Source organism: Balaenoptera ricei, chromosome 19 (assembly GCF_028023285.1).
Source record: "Balaenoptera ricei isolate mBalRic1 chromosome 19, mBalRic1.hap2, whole genome shotgun sequence".
NCBI classification, from domain to species: Eukaryota; Metazoa; Chordata; class Mammalia; order Artiodactyla; family Balaenopteridae; genus Balaenoptera; species Balaenoptera ricei.
In genome coordinates, this window is record NC_082657.1 from 16,769,741 (window position 1) to 16,786,800 (window position 17,060).

Consider the following 17,060-nt stretch of genomic DNA (forward strand, 5'->3'; position numbering starts at 1 on the left):
GAAGAGAGAGACACAAAGAAGGGATGGGGAGAGGGGCGGGAACAAAGACGGAGAAAGAAAGGAAGAGGAGCAAGGCAAGCGGGGGTGGGGGGGTGGGCAGGGAAGGAGAGCTCTCACTGATGAGAGGAGAATCCTTAGTGACCACCAAGACCCCACTCCTCCCGCCCCCAGGGCCTGTCTGCCAGCCTGGCCGCCGAGCTGCTGCTGCGGGACGGGCCCAATGCCTTGAGGCCGCCGCGGGGCACCCCCGAGTACGTCAAGTTCGCGCGGCAGCTGGCGGGCGGTCTGCAGTGCCTCATGTGGGTGGCCGCTGCCATCTGCCTCATTGCCTTTGCCATCCAGGCCAGCGAGGGCGACCTCACCACGGACGACAATGTGAGTGGCGGGTGCTGGGGCCAGACATGGGACACAGGGACCTGGGGGACAGAGGACATTGAGCACGGGACTCAGGACACGAATGACATATGTTGGGGATATAGAGAGATGGAAAACATCTCTAAGACATGGGTCATGGGGGCCGAAGGACATTGGGATATGAGACAGACCCAAGGACATAGGTCACAGGGGATGCAGGGGAGACTGTGTCACAGAGATGGAGGACATAGGTAGGGACACAAAGACATAGACATGCAACACTTAAGATATGGGACTTGGGAAACAGAGGGCATGGGACAGACCAAGGACAGAGGGCACAGGGGACACTGGGACTCACACATGGGGACACAAGGGCATGGGGACACAAGAGACACAAGACTCAGGACGCAGTGCATGGAGAGACATAAGATATTAGACATGGGAGCACAGAGACATAGAGAATACTGAGATGTAGGACAAGAGGACATTGGATATATGACCGGGGTCAGGACAAGGGACATGGGGATGTAGGGACATGTGACATTGGACAGAGGCTTGAAAAGTCTTAGGACATGTGACACAGGATGGGGACTCAAGAGTACACAGACATGGGGAGACATCAGACATAGGCACCTGGAATTTGAGATATGGGACACTGGTCATGGAGGACACAGAAAACGAAGCATGAGATCTGCAGCACACGTGGAAATGGGGACATGAGGGAACAGGAACTGTTGGACATAGGGGACACAGAGGATGGCACACAGATGATGAAAACACAGAATATGAACCTTGGAACACAGGGAATTTAGGACACGGGAACATGGGACAGAGGACTATGGGGAACGCAAGACTTGGGGGGCACAGGAAAATGGAACACATACCACCAAGGTGCATGGTGACACGGGGCACGAGTCATAGGGCACGGGGCCACAGAGCCAGAGGAAATGGGATGTATGGACACAGGGACATAAGACACAGAGAATACAGGGCAGTTGCATGTGGGATATGAAGAGCATGGGGACAGGGACACAGGTCACAGGAAATAGGGCCTGAGGCTTCCTAGTAGAGTGGGGGAAAACCACGGAGGTGACCTTGGAGGAAAACTACCAGGGCACCAGAGAGCAGGCAGGTGGCCTCAGGCAGGGAGCTTCCAGCCCCGAGTCATAACCCAGCCCCTCTCCACCTCCGCCAGCTGTACCTGGCACTGGCCCTCATTGCCGTGGTTGTGGTCACTGGCTGCTTCGGCTACTATCAGGAGTTTAAGAGCACCAACATCATTGCCAGCTTCAAGAACCTTGTGCCCCAGGTGGGTCCCCAGCCCCTGGCCACTTGAGGTTCCAAGTCTCCACATGGGTGCTGGCAGTCTCCTGGCATCTCTCTGTGGCCCCTCCCATCAGACCCAGCCCACCCTTCATCCCTGGCCTCCATCTCTCCCCACAGGTCCTCACCTCTCCCCACTTTTCACCTCCCCGCCTCCCCACCGCATGCAGCAACTTCTACCCCCATTCCCTACCCCGCTCAACTCTGGTGCTCTTGACCCACAGCAAGCAACGGTGATCCGAGATGGGGACAAGTTCCAGATCAACGCAGATCAGCTGGTGGTGGGCGACCTGGTGGAGATGAAAGGCGGGGATCGAGTGCCAGCCGACATCCGCATCCTGCAGGCCCAGGGCTGCAAGGTGGACAACTCCTCGCTGACTGGAGAGTCTGAGCCGCAGACCCGCTCGCCCGAGTGCACGCACGAGAGCCCCCTGGAGACCCGCAACATCGCCTTCTTCTCCACCATGTGCCTTGAGGGTCCGTGAGGTCCCCCCCCACCCGCCCAGCTGACCACGCTGCCTCCACTGCCCCCTTCTGCTTCCTTCTGAGATACACTGCCTCTCTACGTTGCATGACTGCCAACTCTTCGGGTCACACTGCCTCTCTAGCTCCCACTATTGCCACCCCCTTCCCAGGTCACGCTGCCCCCGCTGCCTTCCACGACTGCCCCTCCTTTGGTTCACGCCGCTGTGCGCGCCCCCAGTGCTGCCCACCCGGCGCTGAGTCACCCTCTTGGCCCCACTGCAGGCACCGCGCAGGGCCTGGTGGTGAGCACCGGCGACCGCACCATCATCGGGCGCATCGCATCACTGGCCTCGGGAGTAGAAAATGAGAAGACACCCATCGCTATCGAAATTGAACATTTTGTGGACATCATCGCAGGCCTGGCCATCCTCTTTGGTGCCACATTTTTCATAGTGGCCATGTGCATTGGCTACACCTTCCTGCGGGCCATGGTCTTCTTCATGGCCATTGTGGTAGCCTATGTGCCTGAGGGGCTGCTGGCCACTGTCACGGTGAGTTGGGGAAGCAGAAGAGTGGTGCAGTGAGCTGAGAGGCCTGTCTATCTGTCTGTTCCTTCATCTGGGCTTCCCTCCATCCTCTCCCTATCTGTCCATCTATCCATTTTGCTCCCATCCACCCACCCACCTTCCCGTCATCCATCCTCCCCCCATCCACCCTCCCCCCCATCCCCATCTCTCCACTTTTCCCACCCATTCAGGAAACACCCACCGGGGCTACTCTGGGCCATGTCCTGTGCCACACACTGAGGACTCAGAGATGAACAGCCAGGGGCTTTGACAGGAGGAGGCTGAGGTCCAGTGTTGAAGGCTGTGGGCAGCCTTCAAGAGTCAGCACTCAGTCCAGGGCCAGCCCAAGAGGAGGCTCAGGGAATGTTAGTTTTCTCATTCTGATTGTGCTGATAAGAGAAATTACAGAATCTCAGCTAGGGCAGCTTAGAGCAGGGCCTGGCTATGTATATCTGGTGGACAGATTGGGGAGGCATCCCAAGTGGAAAGCACAGGCTGGACAAAAGCTTGGAGGCAAGAAAAAGCCTACTCTTTGCAGGGGGATGCTGCACACGCAGTACTGTGGCTAGGGTAAAGGATCCCCAGTGCCGAGAGAGGAGGGAAGTGGGACTGGGAGCCAGGCTTGGTCCCCACGCCTGCATTTCTCACCCTTCCCCCAGGTCTGCCTGTCCCTGACAGCCAAGCGGCTGGCCAGCAAGAACTGTGTAGTCAAGAACTTGGAAGCAGTGGAGACACTGGGCTCCACGTCAGTGATCTGCTCTGACAAGACGGGGACCCTCACTCAGAACCGCATGACTGTGTCCCATCTGTGGTTCGACAACCACATCCACTCGGCTGACACTACAGAAGACCAGTCAGGTGTGGGGGTGGGAGGAGACAGCAGCTGGGCAGGATCTGGTAGATGGTGGAGACCTAGGCGGGAGCTCTGAGGTTACTGAAGGGAGCCTGGGGAGGGATTTGCGTTAATGGAGAGGGGGCTCCATCTGATCAGGCGAAGGGCTGCGTCCTGGGTCTAGGGAGGGGGCTAAGCTGCAAGTCTGTGAAGGGGCTTGGTACTTATTGGGTCTCATGGGAGACTGGATACTGAGTCTGGAGAGAAAGCTCCTTCCCGGGGTATGAGGAGGTGTTTGGGTCCCACCCAGGTCTGGGGCGGGGATCCAGTCCTGATTCCGGGGGGCGGGGCTCGGTTCTGGTATGGGAGAGCTCCTTCGCGGCCCCAGCCTGGATGCCTGACCTCCAGGGCAGACGTTTGACCAGTCCTCGGAGACGTGGCGGGCGTTGTGCCGCGTGCTCACCCTGTGTAACCGTGCTGCCTTCAAGTCGGGCCAGGACGCAGTGCCCGTGCCCAAGGTGAGAGCCGGGGCGCTCGGGGGAGGGGATCCCGGGAGCCTCCTGGTGCAGCCGGGAGCGCTCCTGACACCGGCCTGCGTTCCCAGCGCATCGTGATCGGGGACGCGTCGGAGACTGCGCTGCTCAAGTTCTCGGAGCTGACGCTGGGCAATGCCATGGGCTACCGCGAGCGCTTCCCCAAAGTCTGCGAGATCCCCTTCAACTCCACCAACAAGTTCCAGGTGTGCACCAGCCGCGGCCGGCCCCGCCCACGGTCCAGTCCCGCCCACAACAAGCCCTGCCCACTGCAGGCCCCACCCACATTCAGGACTGGCCTGCGGCTGGGCTTCACTCTCAGTCCCCTCCCTCTCCACAGCCAAACCCCACCCACATCTCCCGTCCCGCCCACAGCCAAACCCCACCGAGGGCCCGAGCGCTCCGCCCGCTCTCAGCTGTCAGGCCCTCGGTGGGGAGAAGCTGCTAATCCAAATCCCGCCCCAGTCCAACTCCGACCCGAATTCTGCCCGTTCCCCACGCCCAGTCCCCTAACTAGGCCCCTAGGTCCGCCCCAACCCTCAGCCTCTACCAAGGACCTGCCCACCAAGCAAGCCCCTCACCCTCGGTCCCAGCCTGACCTTCCCAGGGCTATTGCGGCAGCGCTTGGGCGCTGTCAGCCCCGCCGTTCCCCAAGCCCCGCCCCTCCCTCTTGACCTCGCCCACAACACCGCCTCCTCCTCCGCCCACAGTTGTCCATCCACACCCTGGAGGACCCGCGCGACCCGAGGCACGTGCTTGTAATGAAGGGGGCCCCCGAGCGCGTGCTGGAGCGCTGTAGCTCCATCCTCATCAAGGGCCAGGAGCTGCCGCTGGATGAGCAATGGCGCGAGGCCTTCCAGACTGCCTACCTCAGCCTGGGAGGCCTGGGTGAACGCGTCCTGGGTGAGACCCCCAAGCCGGGGTAGAGGTTAAACCCACGTGCGAGGAGGCGCTAGCACGGAGCCTGCCTGACCTTCCCGGCCCAGCCCTGACCCTGACCTTTCCCATCATTGCTTGACAGTTGACCTGCCCCAGTCTACACACTCAACTTTGACTTTCCCTATCTCAGTCCTGAACCCTGTCCTCAATGCCTACCTTGACCCAACCTCTCCCAACCTGTTCTCACCTGGGTCTTACCTATCCTGACCCAACCTGTGATCCCTTGATTTTCCCCAGCTCTTGCCCCAGCTGATGACCTGCCCTTGCTTTCTTTCACCTCTGCCTCTCAGCGTCCTCCTCTTGACCCTTTGACCTCCCCCCCACCCCCGCCAATTTTTGTCTCGACTCCTTAAACTTCCCTAACCCCTGCCTCAACTCGGGAAGGCACAAACCTGTGGTCCAATTTCTGGATCTTCCACTTTACTTGGTGGGTGACCTCTGGCAAGAAACGTCCCTTCTCTAAACCTGTTTCCTCATTTGCAAGATGAGGATGGTAGTAGCCTCACAGAGTGGTTGTGGGGATGGATTCAGATACAGTTGTCCCCCAGTATCTGTGGGGATTGGTTCCAGGACACCCACCACACTCCCCCACACCCTTACCGGACAGTTACCAAAATCTGCAGATGTTCAAATCCCTTACGTAAAATGGTGGAGTATTTGCATATAACCTATGCACTTCCTTCCATATACTTAAAATCGTCTCTAGATTACTTATAATGGCTAATACAATGTAAATGCTATGTAAGTAGCTGTCAGTGTGTGGCAAATTCAAGTTTTACTTTTTGGAATATTCTGGAATTTTTTCCGGAATGTTTTTGATCCACAGTTGATTAAGTCTACGGATGTGGAACCTGTGGATACAGAGGGTTAACTGTAACGTGAATGAAGGATTCAGCACAGGGTCAGGCATCCATAGGTGCTTGGTGCAAGGCACCTGGTTATTTTACTCATCACCTGGCCTTGCTATGAAAGGGTTCACCCAGGACTCCTCTCTGGCTTCCCTGTTTTCTGGTCAGGCTTCTGCCAGCTCTACCTGAGTGAGAAGGACTACCCGCATGGCTATGCCTTCGACGTGGAGGACATGAACTTTCCAACCAGTGGCCTGTGCTTTGCGGGACTCGTATCCATGATAGACCCACCCCGGGCCACCGTTCCTGATGCTGTGCTCAAGTGCCGCACAGCAGGCATCCGGGTATGCCCCTGGGGAGAGGACCAGGCAGGGGTGAGAACAGAGGATGGCAGTATTTGGGGATGAGGGACCCTGTGACAGAAACCCACCCGAAAATGGCTTGAACCACAAAGGAATATATTGGTTCAAGAACTGAAAAGTTCTGGGGAATGAAGCTTCAGATATAGCTGGATCCAGGAGTTCAATGTCTTTAGGAACTTGCCTTTCTCTACGTCTCAGCTCTGCTTTTCTCTCTGCTGGCTTTATTCTCAAGCAGTTCTCCATGTGGTGGACAAAGATGACCACCCTCCAGCAGCTCCAACTAACGTCCCACCTGTTTAGCCACCCCACCAAAAAAAGAATGCCTCTCTGACAGTTGTACCAGATTGGGTCACATGTTCATCCCTGAACCAATCACTGTGGCTGGGGCTGGGGGATGTCCACTGGGGGAGGACAGGGAGAGTGGGTTAATCTGAAGGGGTCAAGGGTCTGCTGGTTCCCCTTACAGGTGATCATGGTGACAGGTGATCACCCCATCACAGCCAAGGCCATTGCAGCCAGTGTGGGCATCATCTCGGAAGGCAGTGAGACAGTGGAGGACATTGCTTCCCGCCTCCGTGTGCCCGTGGACCAGGTTAACCGGAAGTAAGCCCCCTTCAGCCTTCCTTGTGGTTCTTCCCACACCCCACACAGACTGAGGCCCCAGCGATGCCCTCCCACCTCCCTCTCTAGGGATGCCCGCGCCTGTGTGATCAACGGCATGCAGCTGAAGGACATGGACCCATCAGAGCTGGTCGAGGCACTGCGTACCCACCCTGAGATGGTGTTTGCTCGTACCAGCCCCCAGCAGAAGCTGGTGATTGTGGAGAGCTGCCAGCGACTGGTGCGACCCTGCTGATGAAGGCAGGCAGGTGGGCTTGGCTGGCCCTGGGCTGCCCTCTCACTGACCAACCTCCCACCTGTACCCACTGCCTGCAGGGTGCAATCGTGGCTGTGACGGGGGATGGTGTGAATGACTCCCCAGCCCTGAAGAAGGCAGACATTGGCGTGGCCATGGGCATTGCCGGCTCGGATGCTGCTAAAAATGCAGCCGACATGATCCTGCTGGATGACAACTTTGCCTCCATTGTGACAGGCGTGGAGCAGGGTCTGAGCTGGGTCAGAGATGGGGGCAGGCAGTGTGGGCACAGGAGGAAATGGGCTCTGAGGAGACTGAGGTGCCTGCTGTACTCCCACAGGCCGACTGATCTTTGACAACCTGAAAAAGTCCATCGCCTACACACTGACCAAGAACATCCCTGAACTGACGCCGTACCTTATTTACATCACCGTCAGCGTGCCCCTGCCCCTCGGGTGCATCACCATCCTCTTCATAGAACTCTGTACCGACATCGTGAGTCTATGGCCCCAGTGCCCCCACCCACACAGTGCCCAGAGACATATGCCCACAGACAGGTGTGATGGACAGAGACCACCACGGAAAGTCTTGCACTCAGTGATACAGATGTGTGTATACCAGACAGCCAGATGTGGACACACAGGCAGGCAGGAAGGTAGCCACGGACAGAATTACAGATGGGGACACATAGGTGGACACTCAGATAGGCATGGACAGATTCATGGACACACATGGACTCAGATATGGACACTCAGACAAACAGAGATTTTACAGACACGGATATCTGGCCAAACTTGGATCACAGACATCCCTCAACAGACATGGACAGATAAACAGCATCAGATAGACTCCAAGGCAGACAGACAGAAAAGAGCCTCAGATCCAGCCACGAATGCAGCCAGATGCATGGCCATGTCACATCTGTATTCAACAGCACTTACATAATGTCTGCTCTGGGCCAGGCACACATTAATTACTTAATTTTGTCCTCATAACTACTCTATGAGATGAGCTTTATTTCTTTATCATACCCATTTTACTGATGAGCTAATTGAGGCTTAGACAGCTTGAGCGGCTTGCCCCAGGTCACACAGCTAATAAGTGGCACAGCAGGGATTCAAGCCCAGGTATTCGGGTACCCCAGCACCTCTGCCCTCAGTCAGTACAATCTGCTGCCACTCTGTGTCCACAAACAGATGGGGTGGGTACAGGGAGGAGGACACATGTACGCAGACAGACAGAAGAGATGCAGAGATAGAGAGTGACAAAGAGAGATATAGGGACAGGAACACAGACAAAAAAGCAGAGATACAGTCACAGAGAAAGAGACTGGAGATGGGGACAAAGAAATGAAGAAAGTAAGGGACAGAAAGAGAGAAAGAGCGCGCAACAGGAAAACAGGCCAAGACCAGAGGACCCCAGAGAAGAAACAGACAGAGAGGAGGAGGACGGGGAGGAGGGGGGCAGAGAAAGGCAGAGACAGAGAACACCCAATAGCAGAGATAATGCAGATGCTCTGATGGAGACGGACACTGAGACAGATGGGCACACACATGTGGGCTGGATATGCCGACATTCCTGACAAAGGCCAGCTGGACCCAGGCTGTCCAGGCAGGTGTGGCTGTGTGGTCACCCTGGGTCCTGCCTCCTAACCTCACTTCTGTCCCTGCCCACTGCAGCGGGGAGGGGGGCTCCAGAGAGTCAGGGACAGGGGCCCAGGTGAGCCATCAACCCCAGTTCCTTCCACTCCTGGCCAGTTCCCCTCTGTGTCCCTGGCGTACGAGAAGGCCGAGAGTGACATCATGCACCTGCGTCCACGGAACCCGAAGCGTGACCGATTGGTCAACGAGCCCCTGGCTGCCTACTCCTACTTCCAGATCGGTGCGCGCCCCGGGGCGGGGGGTGGGGGGCGGGGCGCGGGCTCCCCTGCAGGGCTGCTTGCCTGCCGTGGAGTCTCTCACGGGGGCTCTGCCTTGTTCTGGATCTTGGTGTCTGCATTTGATCCTGGGTCTCTGTCATTCTCTGAGTCCTTGTCTGCACACAGTGGTCTCTATGGTCCCCAGTGTCCCTTCTCTGTCCCAGGCCTCATTCTCCATGACCCTGTCTCTGGGTCACTGCCTCCTGTCTTTTTTGGGTTCTCTGGGTGTGTCTCTGTTCCTGCCTCTCTCTGTGTCCTGTCTCTTGTGTCCCTGTCGATCTCTCTTGGAGTCCTTGTCTCTGTGTCCATCTCTCTCTGTCTGTCACTGTGTTCTTGTCTGTCTCCATGCCACTGTTTCTGTGTTCCTGTCTCTGTGTGTGTGTCCCTGACCCTGTCTCTCTGTGTCTCCATCTCTGTCTCCCTGTGCTTCCTTGCCTCTCTCCCAGGTGCCATCCAGTCATTTGCTGGCTTCACTGACTACTTCACGGCCATGGCCCAGGAGGGCTGGTTCCCTTTGCTGTGTGTGGGGCTCCGGCCATACTGGGAGGACCACCACCTACAAGATCTGCAGGACAGCTATGGCCAGGAGTGGGTGAGCCCCTGCCCCATCCCATGAGTCCCGTGACTCATGGGATGCCACCTACCTTGCGTGTGGCCCACACTCATTCCTCCACGTGTGACTGAGCTCAGCCAGACACTCCCAGACACCCAGGCTCTCTGCCAGTTCTGGGGTGAGGGGCCTTTCCCACCACTGTCCTGAGCTCCGAACTCCTGCTTCTGATGACCCCAGCTGCAGATGGGTCCTCTCTCTGCCCTGACAGCAACACATCGTCTCAGGTGTGGAGCCAGTACCACGCCGCCCCCCACCCCCATTCTGTTATTTTCCCTGCAGCATCACTTACCCAGAGTATTTGCATGTGCGGCTGACTTGAGTGAAAGTCTGGAGCACAGAGAGGCTAGATCTGGCTAGCAGGTGTGTTTAGTTTGCCCTATAGAGCGACAGATCAGGATATTCCCCTTAAACATTTACTGTCATGGTTAAGAATATAGATCTTAGAGCCAAACTGCTTGGATTCATTGTCTGCCACTGCTCCTCACAGCTGTGTGACCCTGGGCAAGGTATTCTGCCTCTCTGTGCCTCAGTTTGCCCACCTCTAAAGTGGAGAGCATACTAATATGCTGATATTATCTCAGTGATTTTCACCGCAGTGATGTTCACAGTGTGGGCCCCACAGCAGCAACAGCATCACCTGGAAACTTGTCTGAAATGTAGATTCTCAGTTTCCCCCTCAGACCTCTGGGATCAGAAACTCTGGGGGTGGGGCTTGTGTTTTAACCGGTTCTTCTGGGGATTCTGATGTATGTTGAAGTTTGAATACCACCAATCCACCTCTTAGGATTATTAGGAGGATTAAATGAGATAATACATGTGAAACATTTGGGACCTGGAGCATAGTAAGTGTTCCTTACACAATTAACTGATATGTATAAACATAGTTATATTGAAGAAGTGGACTGAATAGTGGCTACCCTCTTTGAAAGGGCATGTGTCGTGTTCCTCAAAGGCCCACCTGGCCCACTTTGGTCATTTTTGCCATCTGCCCGGGTCTTGGAGTCACTGGACTTTGAAAATCCTGCCTCAGGATTCAAATTCCCTTTTCCCAGGTGCCTCCTTTCGGGTGCCCAGGACATTCTACATCACTCTTTTCATTATGAAAGCAACTGGGCTGGCCTACCGCTTGCCCAGGCACTGACGGACAAGCTGCACTAGACCAGGTTTCTAGGCCCCGCACTCTGGGGCCCTGCAAACATGGCAGATCCTGCATCTCTCCTCTACCCCCACCCCAGCCTCTGACTCAAGGGAAGGAGCATTTAGGGGTTCGTGGCCCTAGGCCGCACATGCCCGGCTGCCTGCAGAGGCTCTCCGCCTGGGTTCAGGCTGCTTGTGTTCTCTCCTGGCCCACAGACGTTCGGGCAGCGCCTGTACCAGCAGTACACCTGTTACACCGTGTTCTTCATCAGCATCGAGATGTGCCAGATTGCTGACGTCCTCATCCGCAAGACACGCCGCCTCTCTGCCTTCCAGCAGGGCTTCTTCAGGTGTCCCCAGCCCCGCCCACACCCTGCCCTCCGAGCCCTGGTTGCACTCCCAGCAGGTCCTGACCAGGGCTTACTGCAGCCAGCAAACCCCAGCACTGGATGTGCCGATCTGCTGGCGCAGGTGCTAATGTTCCTTATCAATAGCTGGCCAGTAGCTCCCACCTCATGCCTCTCAACTGGCCCGTCTATGTTTCATCAGCTAACGGGGTGATGCTGACAGGGCTAGTGTCCACTGCTGGAGAGGTGCGGGCCATGCCAGTGTTCGATGATCTCCCTGCTGCTGCTATCTGACCTCCTCTGACCCAGTACCCTGATTTCGAGCCGGTCCCCAACTCCTCACAGCCTCTCTTTGTCCTGTGTCCGCCAGTCTGAGCCTCTCCCATCCTGCCCCACCTGCAGGAACAGGATCCTGGTGATCGCCATCGTGTTCCAGGTCTGCATCGGCTGCTTCCTGTGCTACTGCCCCGGAATGCCCAACATCTTCAACTTCATGCCCATTCGGTGAGGGGTTGTGAGCTGCATCGGGGTGGGCCTGCAGGACACAGACCTGGGGATAGCCTTTAACTTGCCATCTCGCCTGTGCCTTCAGGTTCCAGTGGTGGCTGGTCCCCATGCCCTTTGGCCTCCTCATCTTCGTCTATGATGAGATCCGGAAACTTGGAGTTCGCTGTTGCCCAGGGAGTGAGTGTGGAGACTGGGGACCTGGGGATGGAGGGCTGAAACTTTCTCAGAGCAGCGGCCCTGACCTTTGATTTCCAATACTTGACCTCCAAGCCCTTGACCCTCCATATCAAACCACCACTGAGCTATAACCTCTGAGCCCCTGGCTCCCCTCCACCCCAGCCCCGCCCCGAATCCCCCCAGCACTGAGTCTCCTTTCTCTCTCTCTCCCAGGCTGGTGGGACCAGGAACTCTACTATTAGAAGGACCGCTGCATTCAAGCCATCCTCGAATCCACCACAGTAGGGGTGGGGGTGGGGGACACATGGGACCCTCCGGACAGCCACCAAAGCATCTGAGCAGTCAAGACTCCCAGCCCCACCTGCGTCTGCTCTTGTAGCCCACGGCAACTCAACCTTGGGGAGACCCTCCCCACTCCCCTTCCCCATCCACCCTCCCGGAGGAGCAGTCCCTAGGCCCAGTCCTCTGAGCTGGCCTCAGGGAAGCCCCCTCCTGAATGGTGGGGGGACTTTGAAGGGGAGTGGGAACTAGCAGCTCCTGTGAGGTGGCTCTGTCCTTAGGACTCCAGGCCAGCAAGAGGGCTGCTTGGGGGGTCTTCTTTAAAAACACACTCATGTCTGCATGATAGTAATAAACCAGCTCACGTCCACTGTTTTTATTCAGTGCTGGGCATCGTCTTATTAAGTGTTTTTTCATGAGCCCCTTTGATCTCCCACAGTCCTACAACTTAGGAGCTATTTGTTCCCGGCTGTATCTCCAGTTTCTAGAACACAGCCTGGCACATAGTAGGTACTCAGTAAACGCTGCTTGGGGGAATGAATTCCCATCTCTTTGCCTAGGGTTACAGCATTTCTAGGCGAGCTGGATGTGACCACGGGCACTCTCCAGAGCGGTGCCTTTAACTGCTCCACTAGCTGAACACCACCTCTGGGCTGTCCTTTCTCAGCACCCACTCTCCCTCTCTGGTCAGAATCCTTTCCACCTCAAGCATCGCCTCCCCTCTTCACAGGAGTTTCCTCTCTGATTCCACTTTTGCCTTTGCAGCTGCAATGGGCACCCTATCACTGGTTAGTCCCAACCAACTCCTGGAGGCTACGTCACAGGTCCCCTCCTCACACCCCTCACCTGAATTTAGCCCTCCAACTCCCCTGCTGGAGACTCCCCTGTCCACAGCCGCCCCCCCCACCCACCTTTGCCACTGCTTTTCCCAGTCCCCTTTCTTGCCTCTCTTCCCCTTTCTTTGACGAGTCTCTCTGGCTGGACCCCAGGCTTCTCCTTCCTCATCGGCACAGTGCCCCCTCCCCCACTGGCCTCAGTTCTGTCTGCAGTGGTGCCCACATTTGTCTCCAGCCTCCCCCGGCATGTTCAAGGGGACCCACACCGGCCTCTGCATCGTCCTCCAGACCTGATCCCACCCACTGTCCCGTCACTGCAGCTCCTTCTCCCTGGGAAATGTAATGAGCCCTTGGGGAGCTTACAAATCCCAAACTTGTGTTACCCTGGACTCCTTCACTCTTTCCTTTCTCACTGGTCATCTCCCTACTCCCCCCACCCCCACCTGGCCAAATAAACTGGTCACCACTTCTCTACTCTGCTTCTGGCCACTCTCCTCCTACCCCTGCCGGCCCTGCCCTGGTCCAGGCCGGCCTTCTGGCTTGAGTCTCCCCATCCACCCAGCAGCCATGAGCTCTTCCTAAAGCCGAAACTGACTGTCCTTCCCCTGCCTAGAACTCTCCGTGGCTCCCCACTGCCCAGGCTCAGAGCCTTCTGTGATCTGGCCCCTGCTGACTTCTGCAGTCTCACAAGCCCCCGCCCCCCGAACTCATTCCAACCAACTCTAGTTTCACTGGAAAGGCCAGGCCCTCTCTCTGACTTCAAGGCCTTTCCACGGGCCTGGTACCTGCTTTCTTCTTTTTCCTCCACTAACATCCTCTTGGTCTCAGCTCACACATCCTCTCCTCCAGGACAGACATAGCCCTCTTTTCCCATCACAGCCCTGATCACTGTAGTCTAGCTAATCAGGCCCACCACTCCCACCAGGCTTCACCCATCACAGCCCTGATCCCTCTGGCCTGTGCTCCCTGATTGTCCCTGAGCCCCATGAAAGCTGGGACTATTTCACAGACAGGTGGCCACCAGTAGGGGGCCTGGATCAGAGTCCCTGCTCAGCAAATAGTTGTTTAACAGTCATTTCTGCAACCTTCACTGTCCCAATATGTGCAAAAGGCTAGGTGGGGCATAGGATGGCGGTATGGGAGAAAGCAATGCCATTACATATCCACCCACGTGGGCTGGGGGAGCGCCCCATCTACTCCCTTTTCATATCAAACTCAGGGTGACCTATCACTCACCTCCCCACCCAAGACCCCTGTGGACCCTGTCTTGACTAGGAGCGATGAGGAGGAGGTGGGGCTAGATGGTGGTTGCCCCACCTTAGGGTAAATGCTCCCTCTGAAAACACCGAGACTCATAGCAGAGCTGAACAGAACTGTGCTTGGTGCTTTCCTAGGCCCAGGGTCAATAACATTATTGCAGGAGCTGGACAGCCTAGTGGAGGGAGGGGGAGAGAAAGGGGCAGGAAGCTGGCCCTACTAGACCAGGGAAGGGCTGGGATGAGAAGGGTGGCATTCAGGACAACATCCAAATTGGTGGGCTCAACAGCTCTACTACTGGGCTGCAGCTGTCTCTGTACTCCACCCTAAGAAGACTCAGGCCAGGATTTAATCTGAGGACTTAAGAATCACAAAATAGGTCCTCAAGGGCAAAACCAAGAGTCAAGTCACTGGACTGTTCCTGTGCAAGGAGGAGCCCCAGATGGTTGTAAGCAGGGAAGGGTGAGCTAGTAAGACTGAGGTTTCACAGAGATCCCCTTGGCTGCCATATAAAAGGTGGATGGGGGGAATTTCCTGGCAGCGGTCCAGTGGTTAGGACTCCACACTCCCATTGCCGAGGGCCCGGCTTCGATCCCTGGTCAGGGAACTAAAATCCCACAAGCTGCGTGGTGTGGCAAAAAAAAAAAAAAAAAAAAAAAAAAGTGGATGGGGGTGTGGTTTGGGGGCTGGGAACCTAGGAGGTGACCAGCCAGGGAAGGGCCATGTGGGAGAAGGCCAGGTTAAGGCTGTGAGGAGAAGCCCCCAAGAACCATCTCTTGGATTCTAGTTCCCCTCTATCACCTGTTCCCTGAGGGCCTTGGTCTCTGCCACTGCTTAAAGTTAACTGTCTGCTTCAAGCCCTCAATCAACCTGCGGAAAATAGGAAGCAAAGGAACTGGTCCAGGAACACAGGACAGATGAGTGCTGGCTAGTCTCCCAGCTTGTCTACCTGGCTCCAAAACAAGGGCCTCTGGGACCCAGGAGAGCACACTGTTGGTAGATAGTTCCAGACAGAGAGATAGAGGCAGAGACAACTTTCCAAATACTGTTTACTTCACTGAAACCTGGAGACAGGGAAAAGGTACGTGAAAGTCTGGGCCACCAAGCCTAGGAGTGCACGTTGACAACAGCGACATACAGGGCCAGGGTGCTGAGGGCCAGCAGCCCCGTCACCACCGCTCGGGCCAAAAGTGCCGTCCAGCTGCCCAGGGAACACAGGTGGACGAAGGTCCTGTGGGGAAACATCGCAATGAAGAAGGGAGAAGAGATAATCCAACCCATTTGGGCCCATCCTCGAGCCCCACCCAGCTCACTCCATGACGAAGGCCTTGTAGACGCTAAGGAACATCAGTAGGAGGACTGCTGGCCGGAAGGTGTGGTACAGGTCGTAGCGTGTTATCATCCACACCTGGGCAGATGCGACGATGTAATGGACCTGGAGGGAAGCGGGAGGTCAGGGCCAGGCCTCAGGAGGAGTAGAGTCACCAGCAAAAAAGCCGCGTGTGTGGGAAAGCAGGACTGCGTACCAGACTGATGTTGGAGTCAATGCTCATCTGGATGTATTTCCAGTCAAACTCAATGCCCCGAGCTCCAACCCAGAGAGGGATGCAGCTGAAGAAGGCAAAGGGAGGGATTCTCCAGTACCCAGACACCCTCAGCACCCAGAATCTGAGCCCCCACCCTCCGGCACCCCCCTGGAACCCAGGTGTCCTTTCTCAGGAATCTGGGCTCCAGGCTGCTGCACACACCGGGACATAATGAGCTCGGCGGTGGCCCAGCCCAGGGCAGCAACCATGATCTTGTATTCCCCCTTGCCGGCATTCCGGGACATGACAAGGTTTAGGCCTATCAGGTCTGCCACATCCACGCTGGCCTTCATGAACTCCTGTGGGTCAGGTTGAGGCTTGAGTAAGCACAGGTGCCAGGGGGCCCCACTCCTGCACTCCCTCCCCCTCCCTTGCCCCACTCACCCCAATGAAGTCATAGATGCCGCCTTCCCAGGTGGGAAAGAAAGTGGCCAGGAACAGCATCTGAGACCAGAAAACAGAGAGGTCACCTCAAGGTGAGGGAGAGCAACCACATGGGTTTGGTGGGAAGTTAGTGTGTTATGTGGAGGGCAGTACACTGGGGTTCTGGGGGCCCATGAGGAGAGGGACCACCAGATGTCGGCAAGAAGGCAGGAGCAGGGGAGATTGAGGGCAAGGGCTTGGAAGTCTGGGTTCTGTGGTGATCACAAGGGATCGGGGTCAGGCCTGAAGGTGCCGGGGCTGGTTACCCACCAGGGCAGTGGTAGTAGTGCCGGTGGGACCTTGGGGATTAGTTAGAGGCTCTTAGCAGTACCCAAACCCCTCTTAGTCATACAATTGAATGTTCTCAATGTTACTAAAAGTGCTATACAAAAGTTGCTTGCGGACCTCTCCTCGGGTTCCAGCCCATCCAAGCCCGGCTCCTGCAGGTATTCCGGGGGCGGCCCCACCCCGGGGGGTCTGGGTGGGGGGTGGGGGGTGGGGGCGTGGGGCGAAGCCCTCGCGCGGCACAGCTGGCGCCTTCACCTTGCACAGCTGCACGAAGAGGTAGGTGACCCCGGCCTGGACGCACTTCCAGAAGGCGTTGTACTCGGACCTGCGGGAGCGGGCGGTGAGGGGTCGGCCCGGCCCGCGCCCCCCCGCCCCGCGGCCGCCCCGCAGCCGCCCCGCACTCACAGGCCGCTGCACTTGTAGGTGATGAAGTAGGGGAAGTAAGCCAGGGCGAAGCAGTTACCGAAGTGGAACAGCGTCATGGCGCCGGCCGCCCGGCTCGCCGGAGCGCGCCTCTCTGCTTCGGCGGCCTGGCGCCCGAGCCCGGGCCTGGCGCGCCCACCTGCCTCTGCCGCGGCGCGCGCGGCCTTCTGGGAGCCGGAGTCCGCGGCGCG

General features: G+C 57.0%; 2 protein-coding genes across 4 annotated transcripts in view; one reads left to right on the top strand and one right to left on the bottom strand.

Annotated features, from left to right (window-relative positions):
* The window catches only part of ATP4A (ATPase H+/K+ transporting subunit alpha), a 100,169-nt gene extending 87,748 nt beyond the window's left edge, over positions 1-12,421 (top strand). For all 3 annotated transcript variants that reach the window (XM_059903959.1, XM_059903960.1, XM_059903957.1), the window contains 19 exons: positions 172-375; positions 1,550-1,663; positions 1,902-2,154; positions 2,425-2,693; positions 3,368-3,566; positions 3,949-4,058; positions 4,145-4,279; positions 4,784-4,976; positions 6,029-6,204; positions 6,689-6,825; positions 6,913-7,063; positions 7,159-7,327; positions 7,419-7,573; positions 8,836-8,959; positions 9,443-9,588; positions 10,963-11,096; positions 11,496-11,597; positions 11,686-11,777; positions 11,991-12,421. In XM_059903959.1, coding sequence (XP_059759942.1) covers positions 172-375; positions 1,550-1,663; positions 1,902-2,154; positions 2,425-2,693; positions 3,368-3,566; positions 3,949-4,058; positions 4,145-4,279; positions 4,784-4,976; positions 6,029-6,204; positions 6,689-6,825; positions 6,913-7,063; positions 7,159-7,327; positions 7,419-7,573; positions 8,836-8,959; positions 9,443-9,588; positions 10,963-11,096; positions 11,496-11,597; positions 11,686-11,777; positions 11,991-12,019 — 2,892 coding nt within the window. In that variant the 3' untranslated portion in view covers positions 12,020-12,421. The remainder of the gene's footprint in view (positions 1-171; positions 376-1,549; positions 1,664-1,901; positions 2,155-2,424; positions 2,694-3,367; positions 3,567-3,948; positions 4,059-4,144; positions 4,280-4,783; positions 4,977-6,028; positions 6,205-6,688; positions 6,826-6,912; positions 7,064-7,158; positions 7,328-7,418; positions 7,574-8,835; positions 8,960-9,442; positions 9,589-10,962; positions 11,097-11,495; positions 11,598-11,685; positions 11,778-11,990) is intronic.
* Positions 12,422-15,181: 2,760 nt separating this feature from the next.
* On the bottom strand, positions 15,182-17,024 carry TMEM147 (transmembrane protein 147). Its single transcript, XM_059904352.1, has 7 exons — positions 16,852-17,024; positions 16,702-16,771; positions 16,120-16,179; positions 15,898-16,034; positions 15,676-15,760; positions 15,463-15,584; positions 15,182-15,380 (listed from the first exon to the last, which is right to left on the bottom strand). Exons 1-7 carry the CDS (start codon positions 16,926-16,928, stop codon positions 15,257-15,259), a joined length of 675 nt encoding a protein of 224 aa, XP_059760335.1. The 5' UTR covers positions 16,929-17,024; the 3' UTR covers positions 15,182-15,256.
* Between the last annotated feature and the right edge of the window lie 36 nt (positions 17,025-17,060).

Coding starts and splice junctions, on each gene's coding strand:
- TMEM147 (XM_059904352.1), bottom strand. CDS start 16,928: ATGACGCTGTTCCACTTCGGTAACTGCTTCGCCCTGGCTTACTTCCCC. Junction 16,180..16,701: donor TCTTCGTGCAGCTGTGCAAG/GTGAAGGCGCCA, acceptor TTCTGGTCTCAG/ATGCTGTTCCTGGCCACTTT. Junction 16,035..16,119: donor GCATCTATGACTTCATTGGG/GTGAGTGGGGCA, acceptor CCTGACCCACAG/GAGTTCATGAAGGCCAGCGT.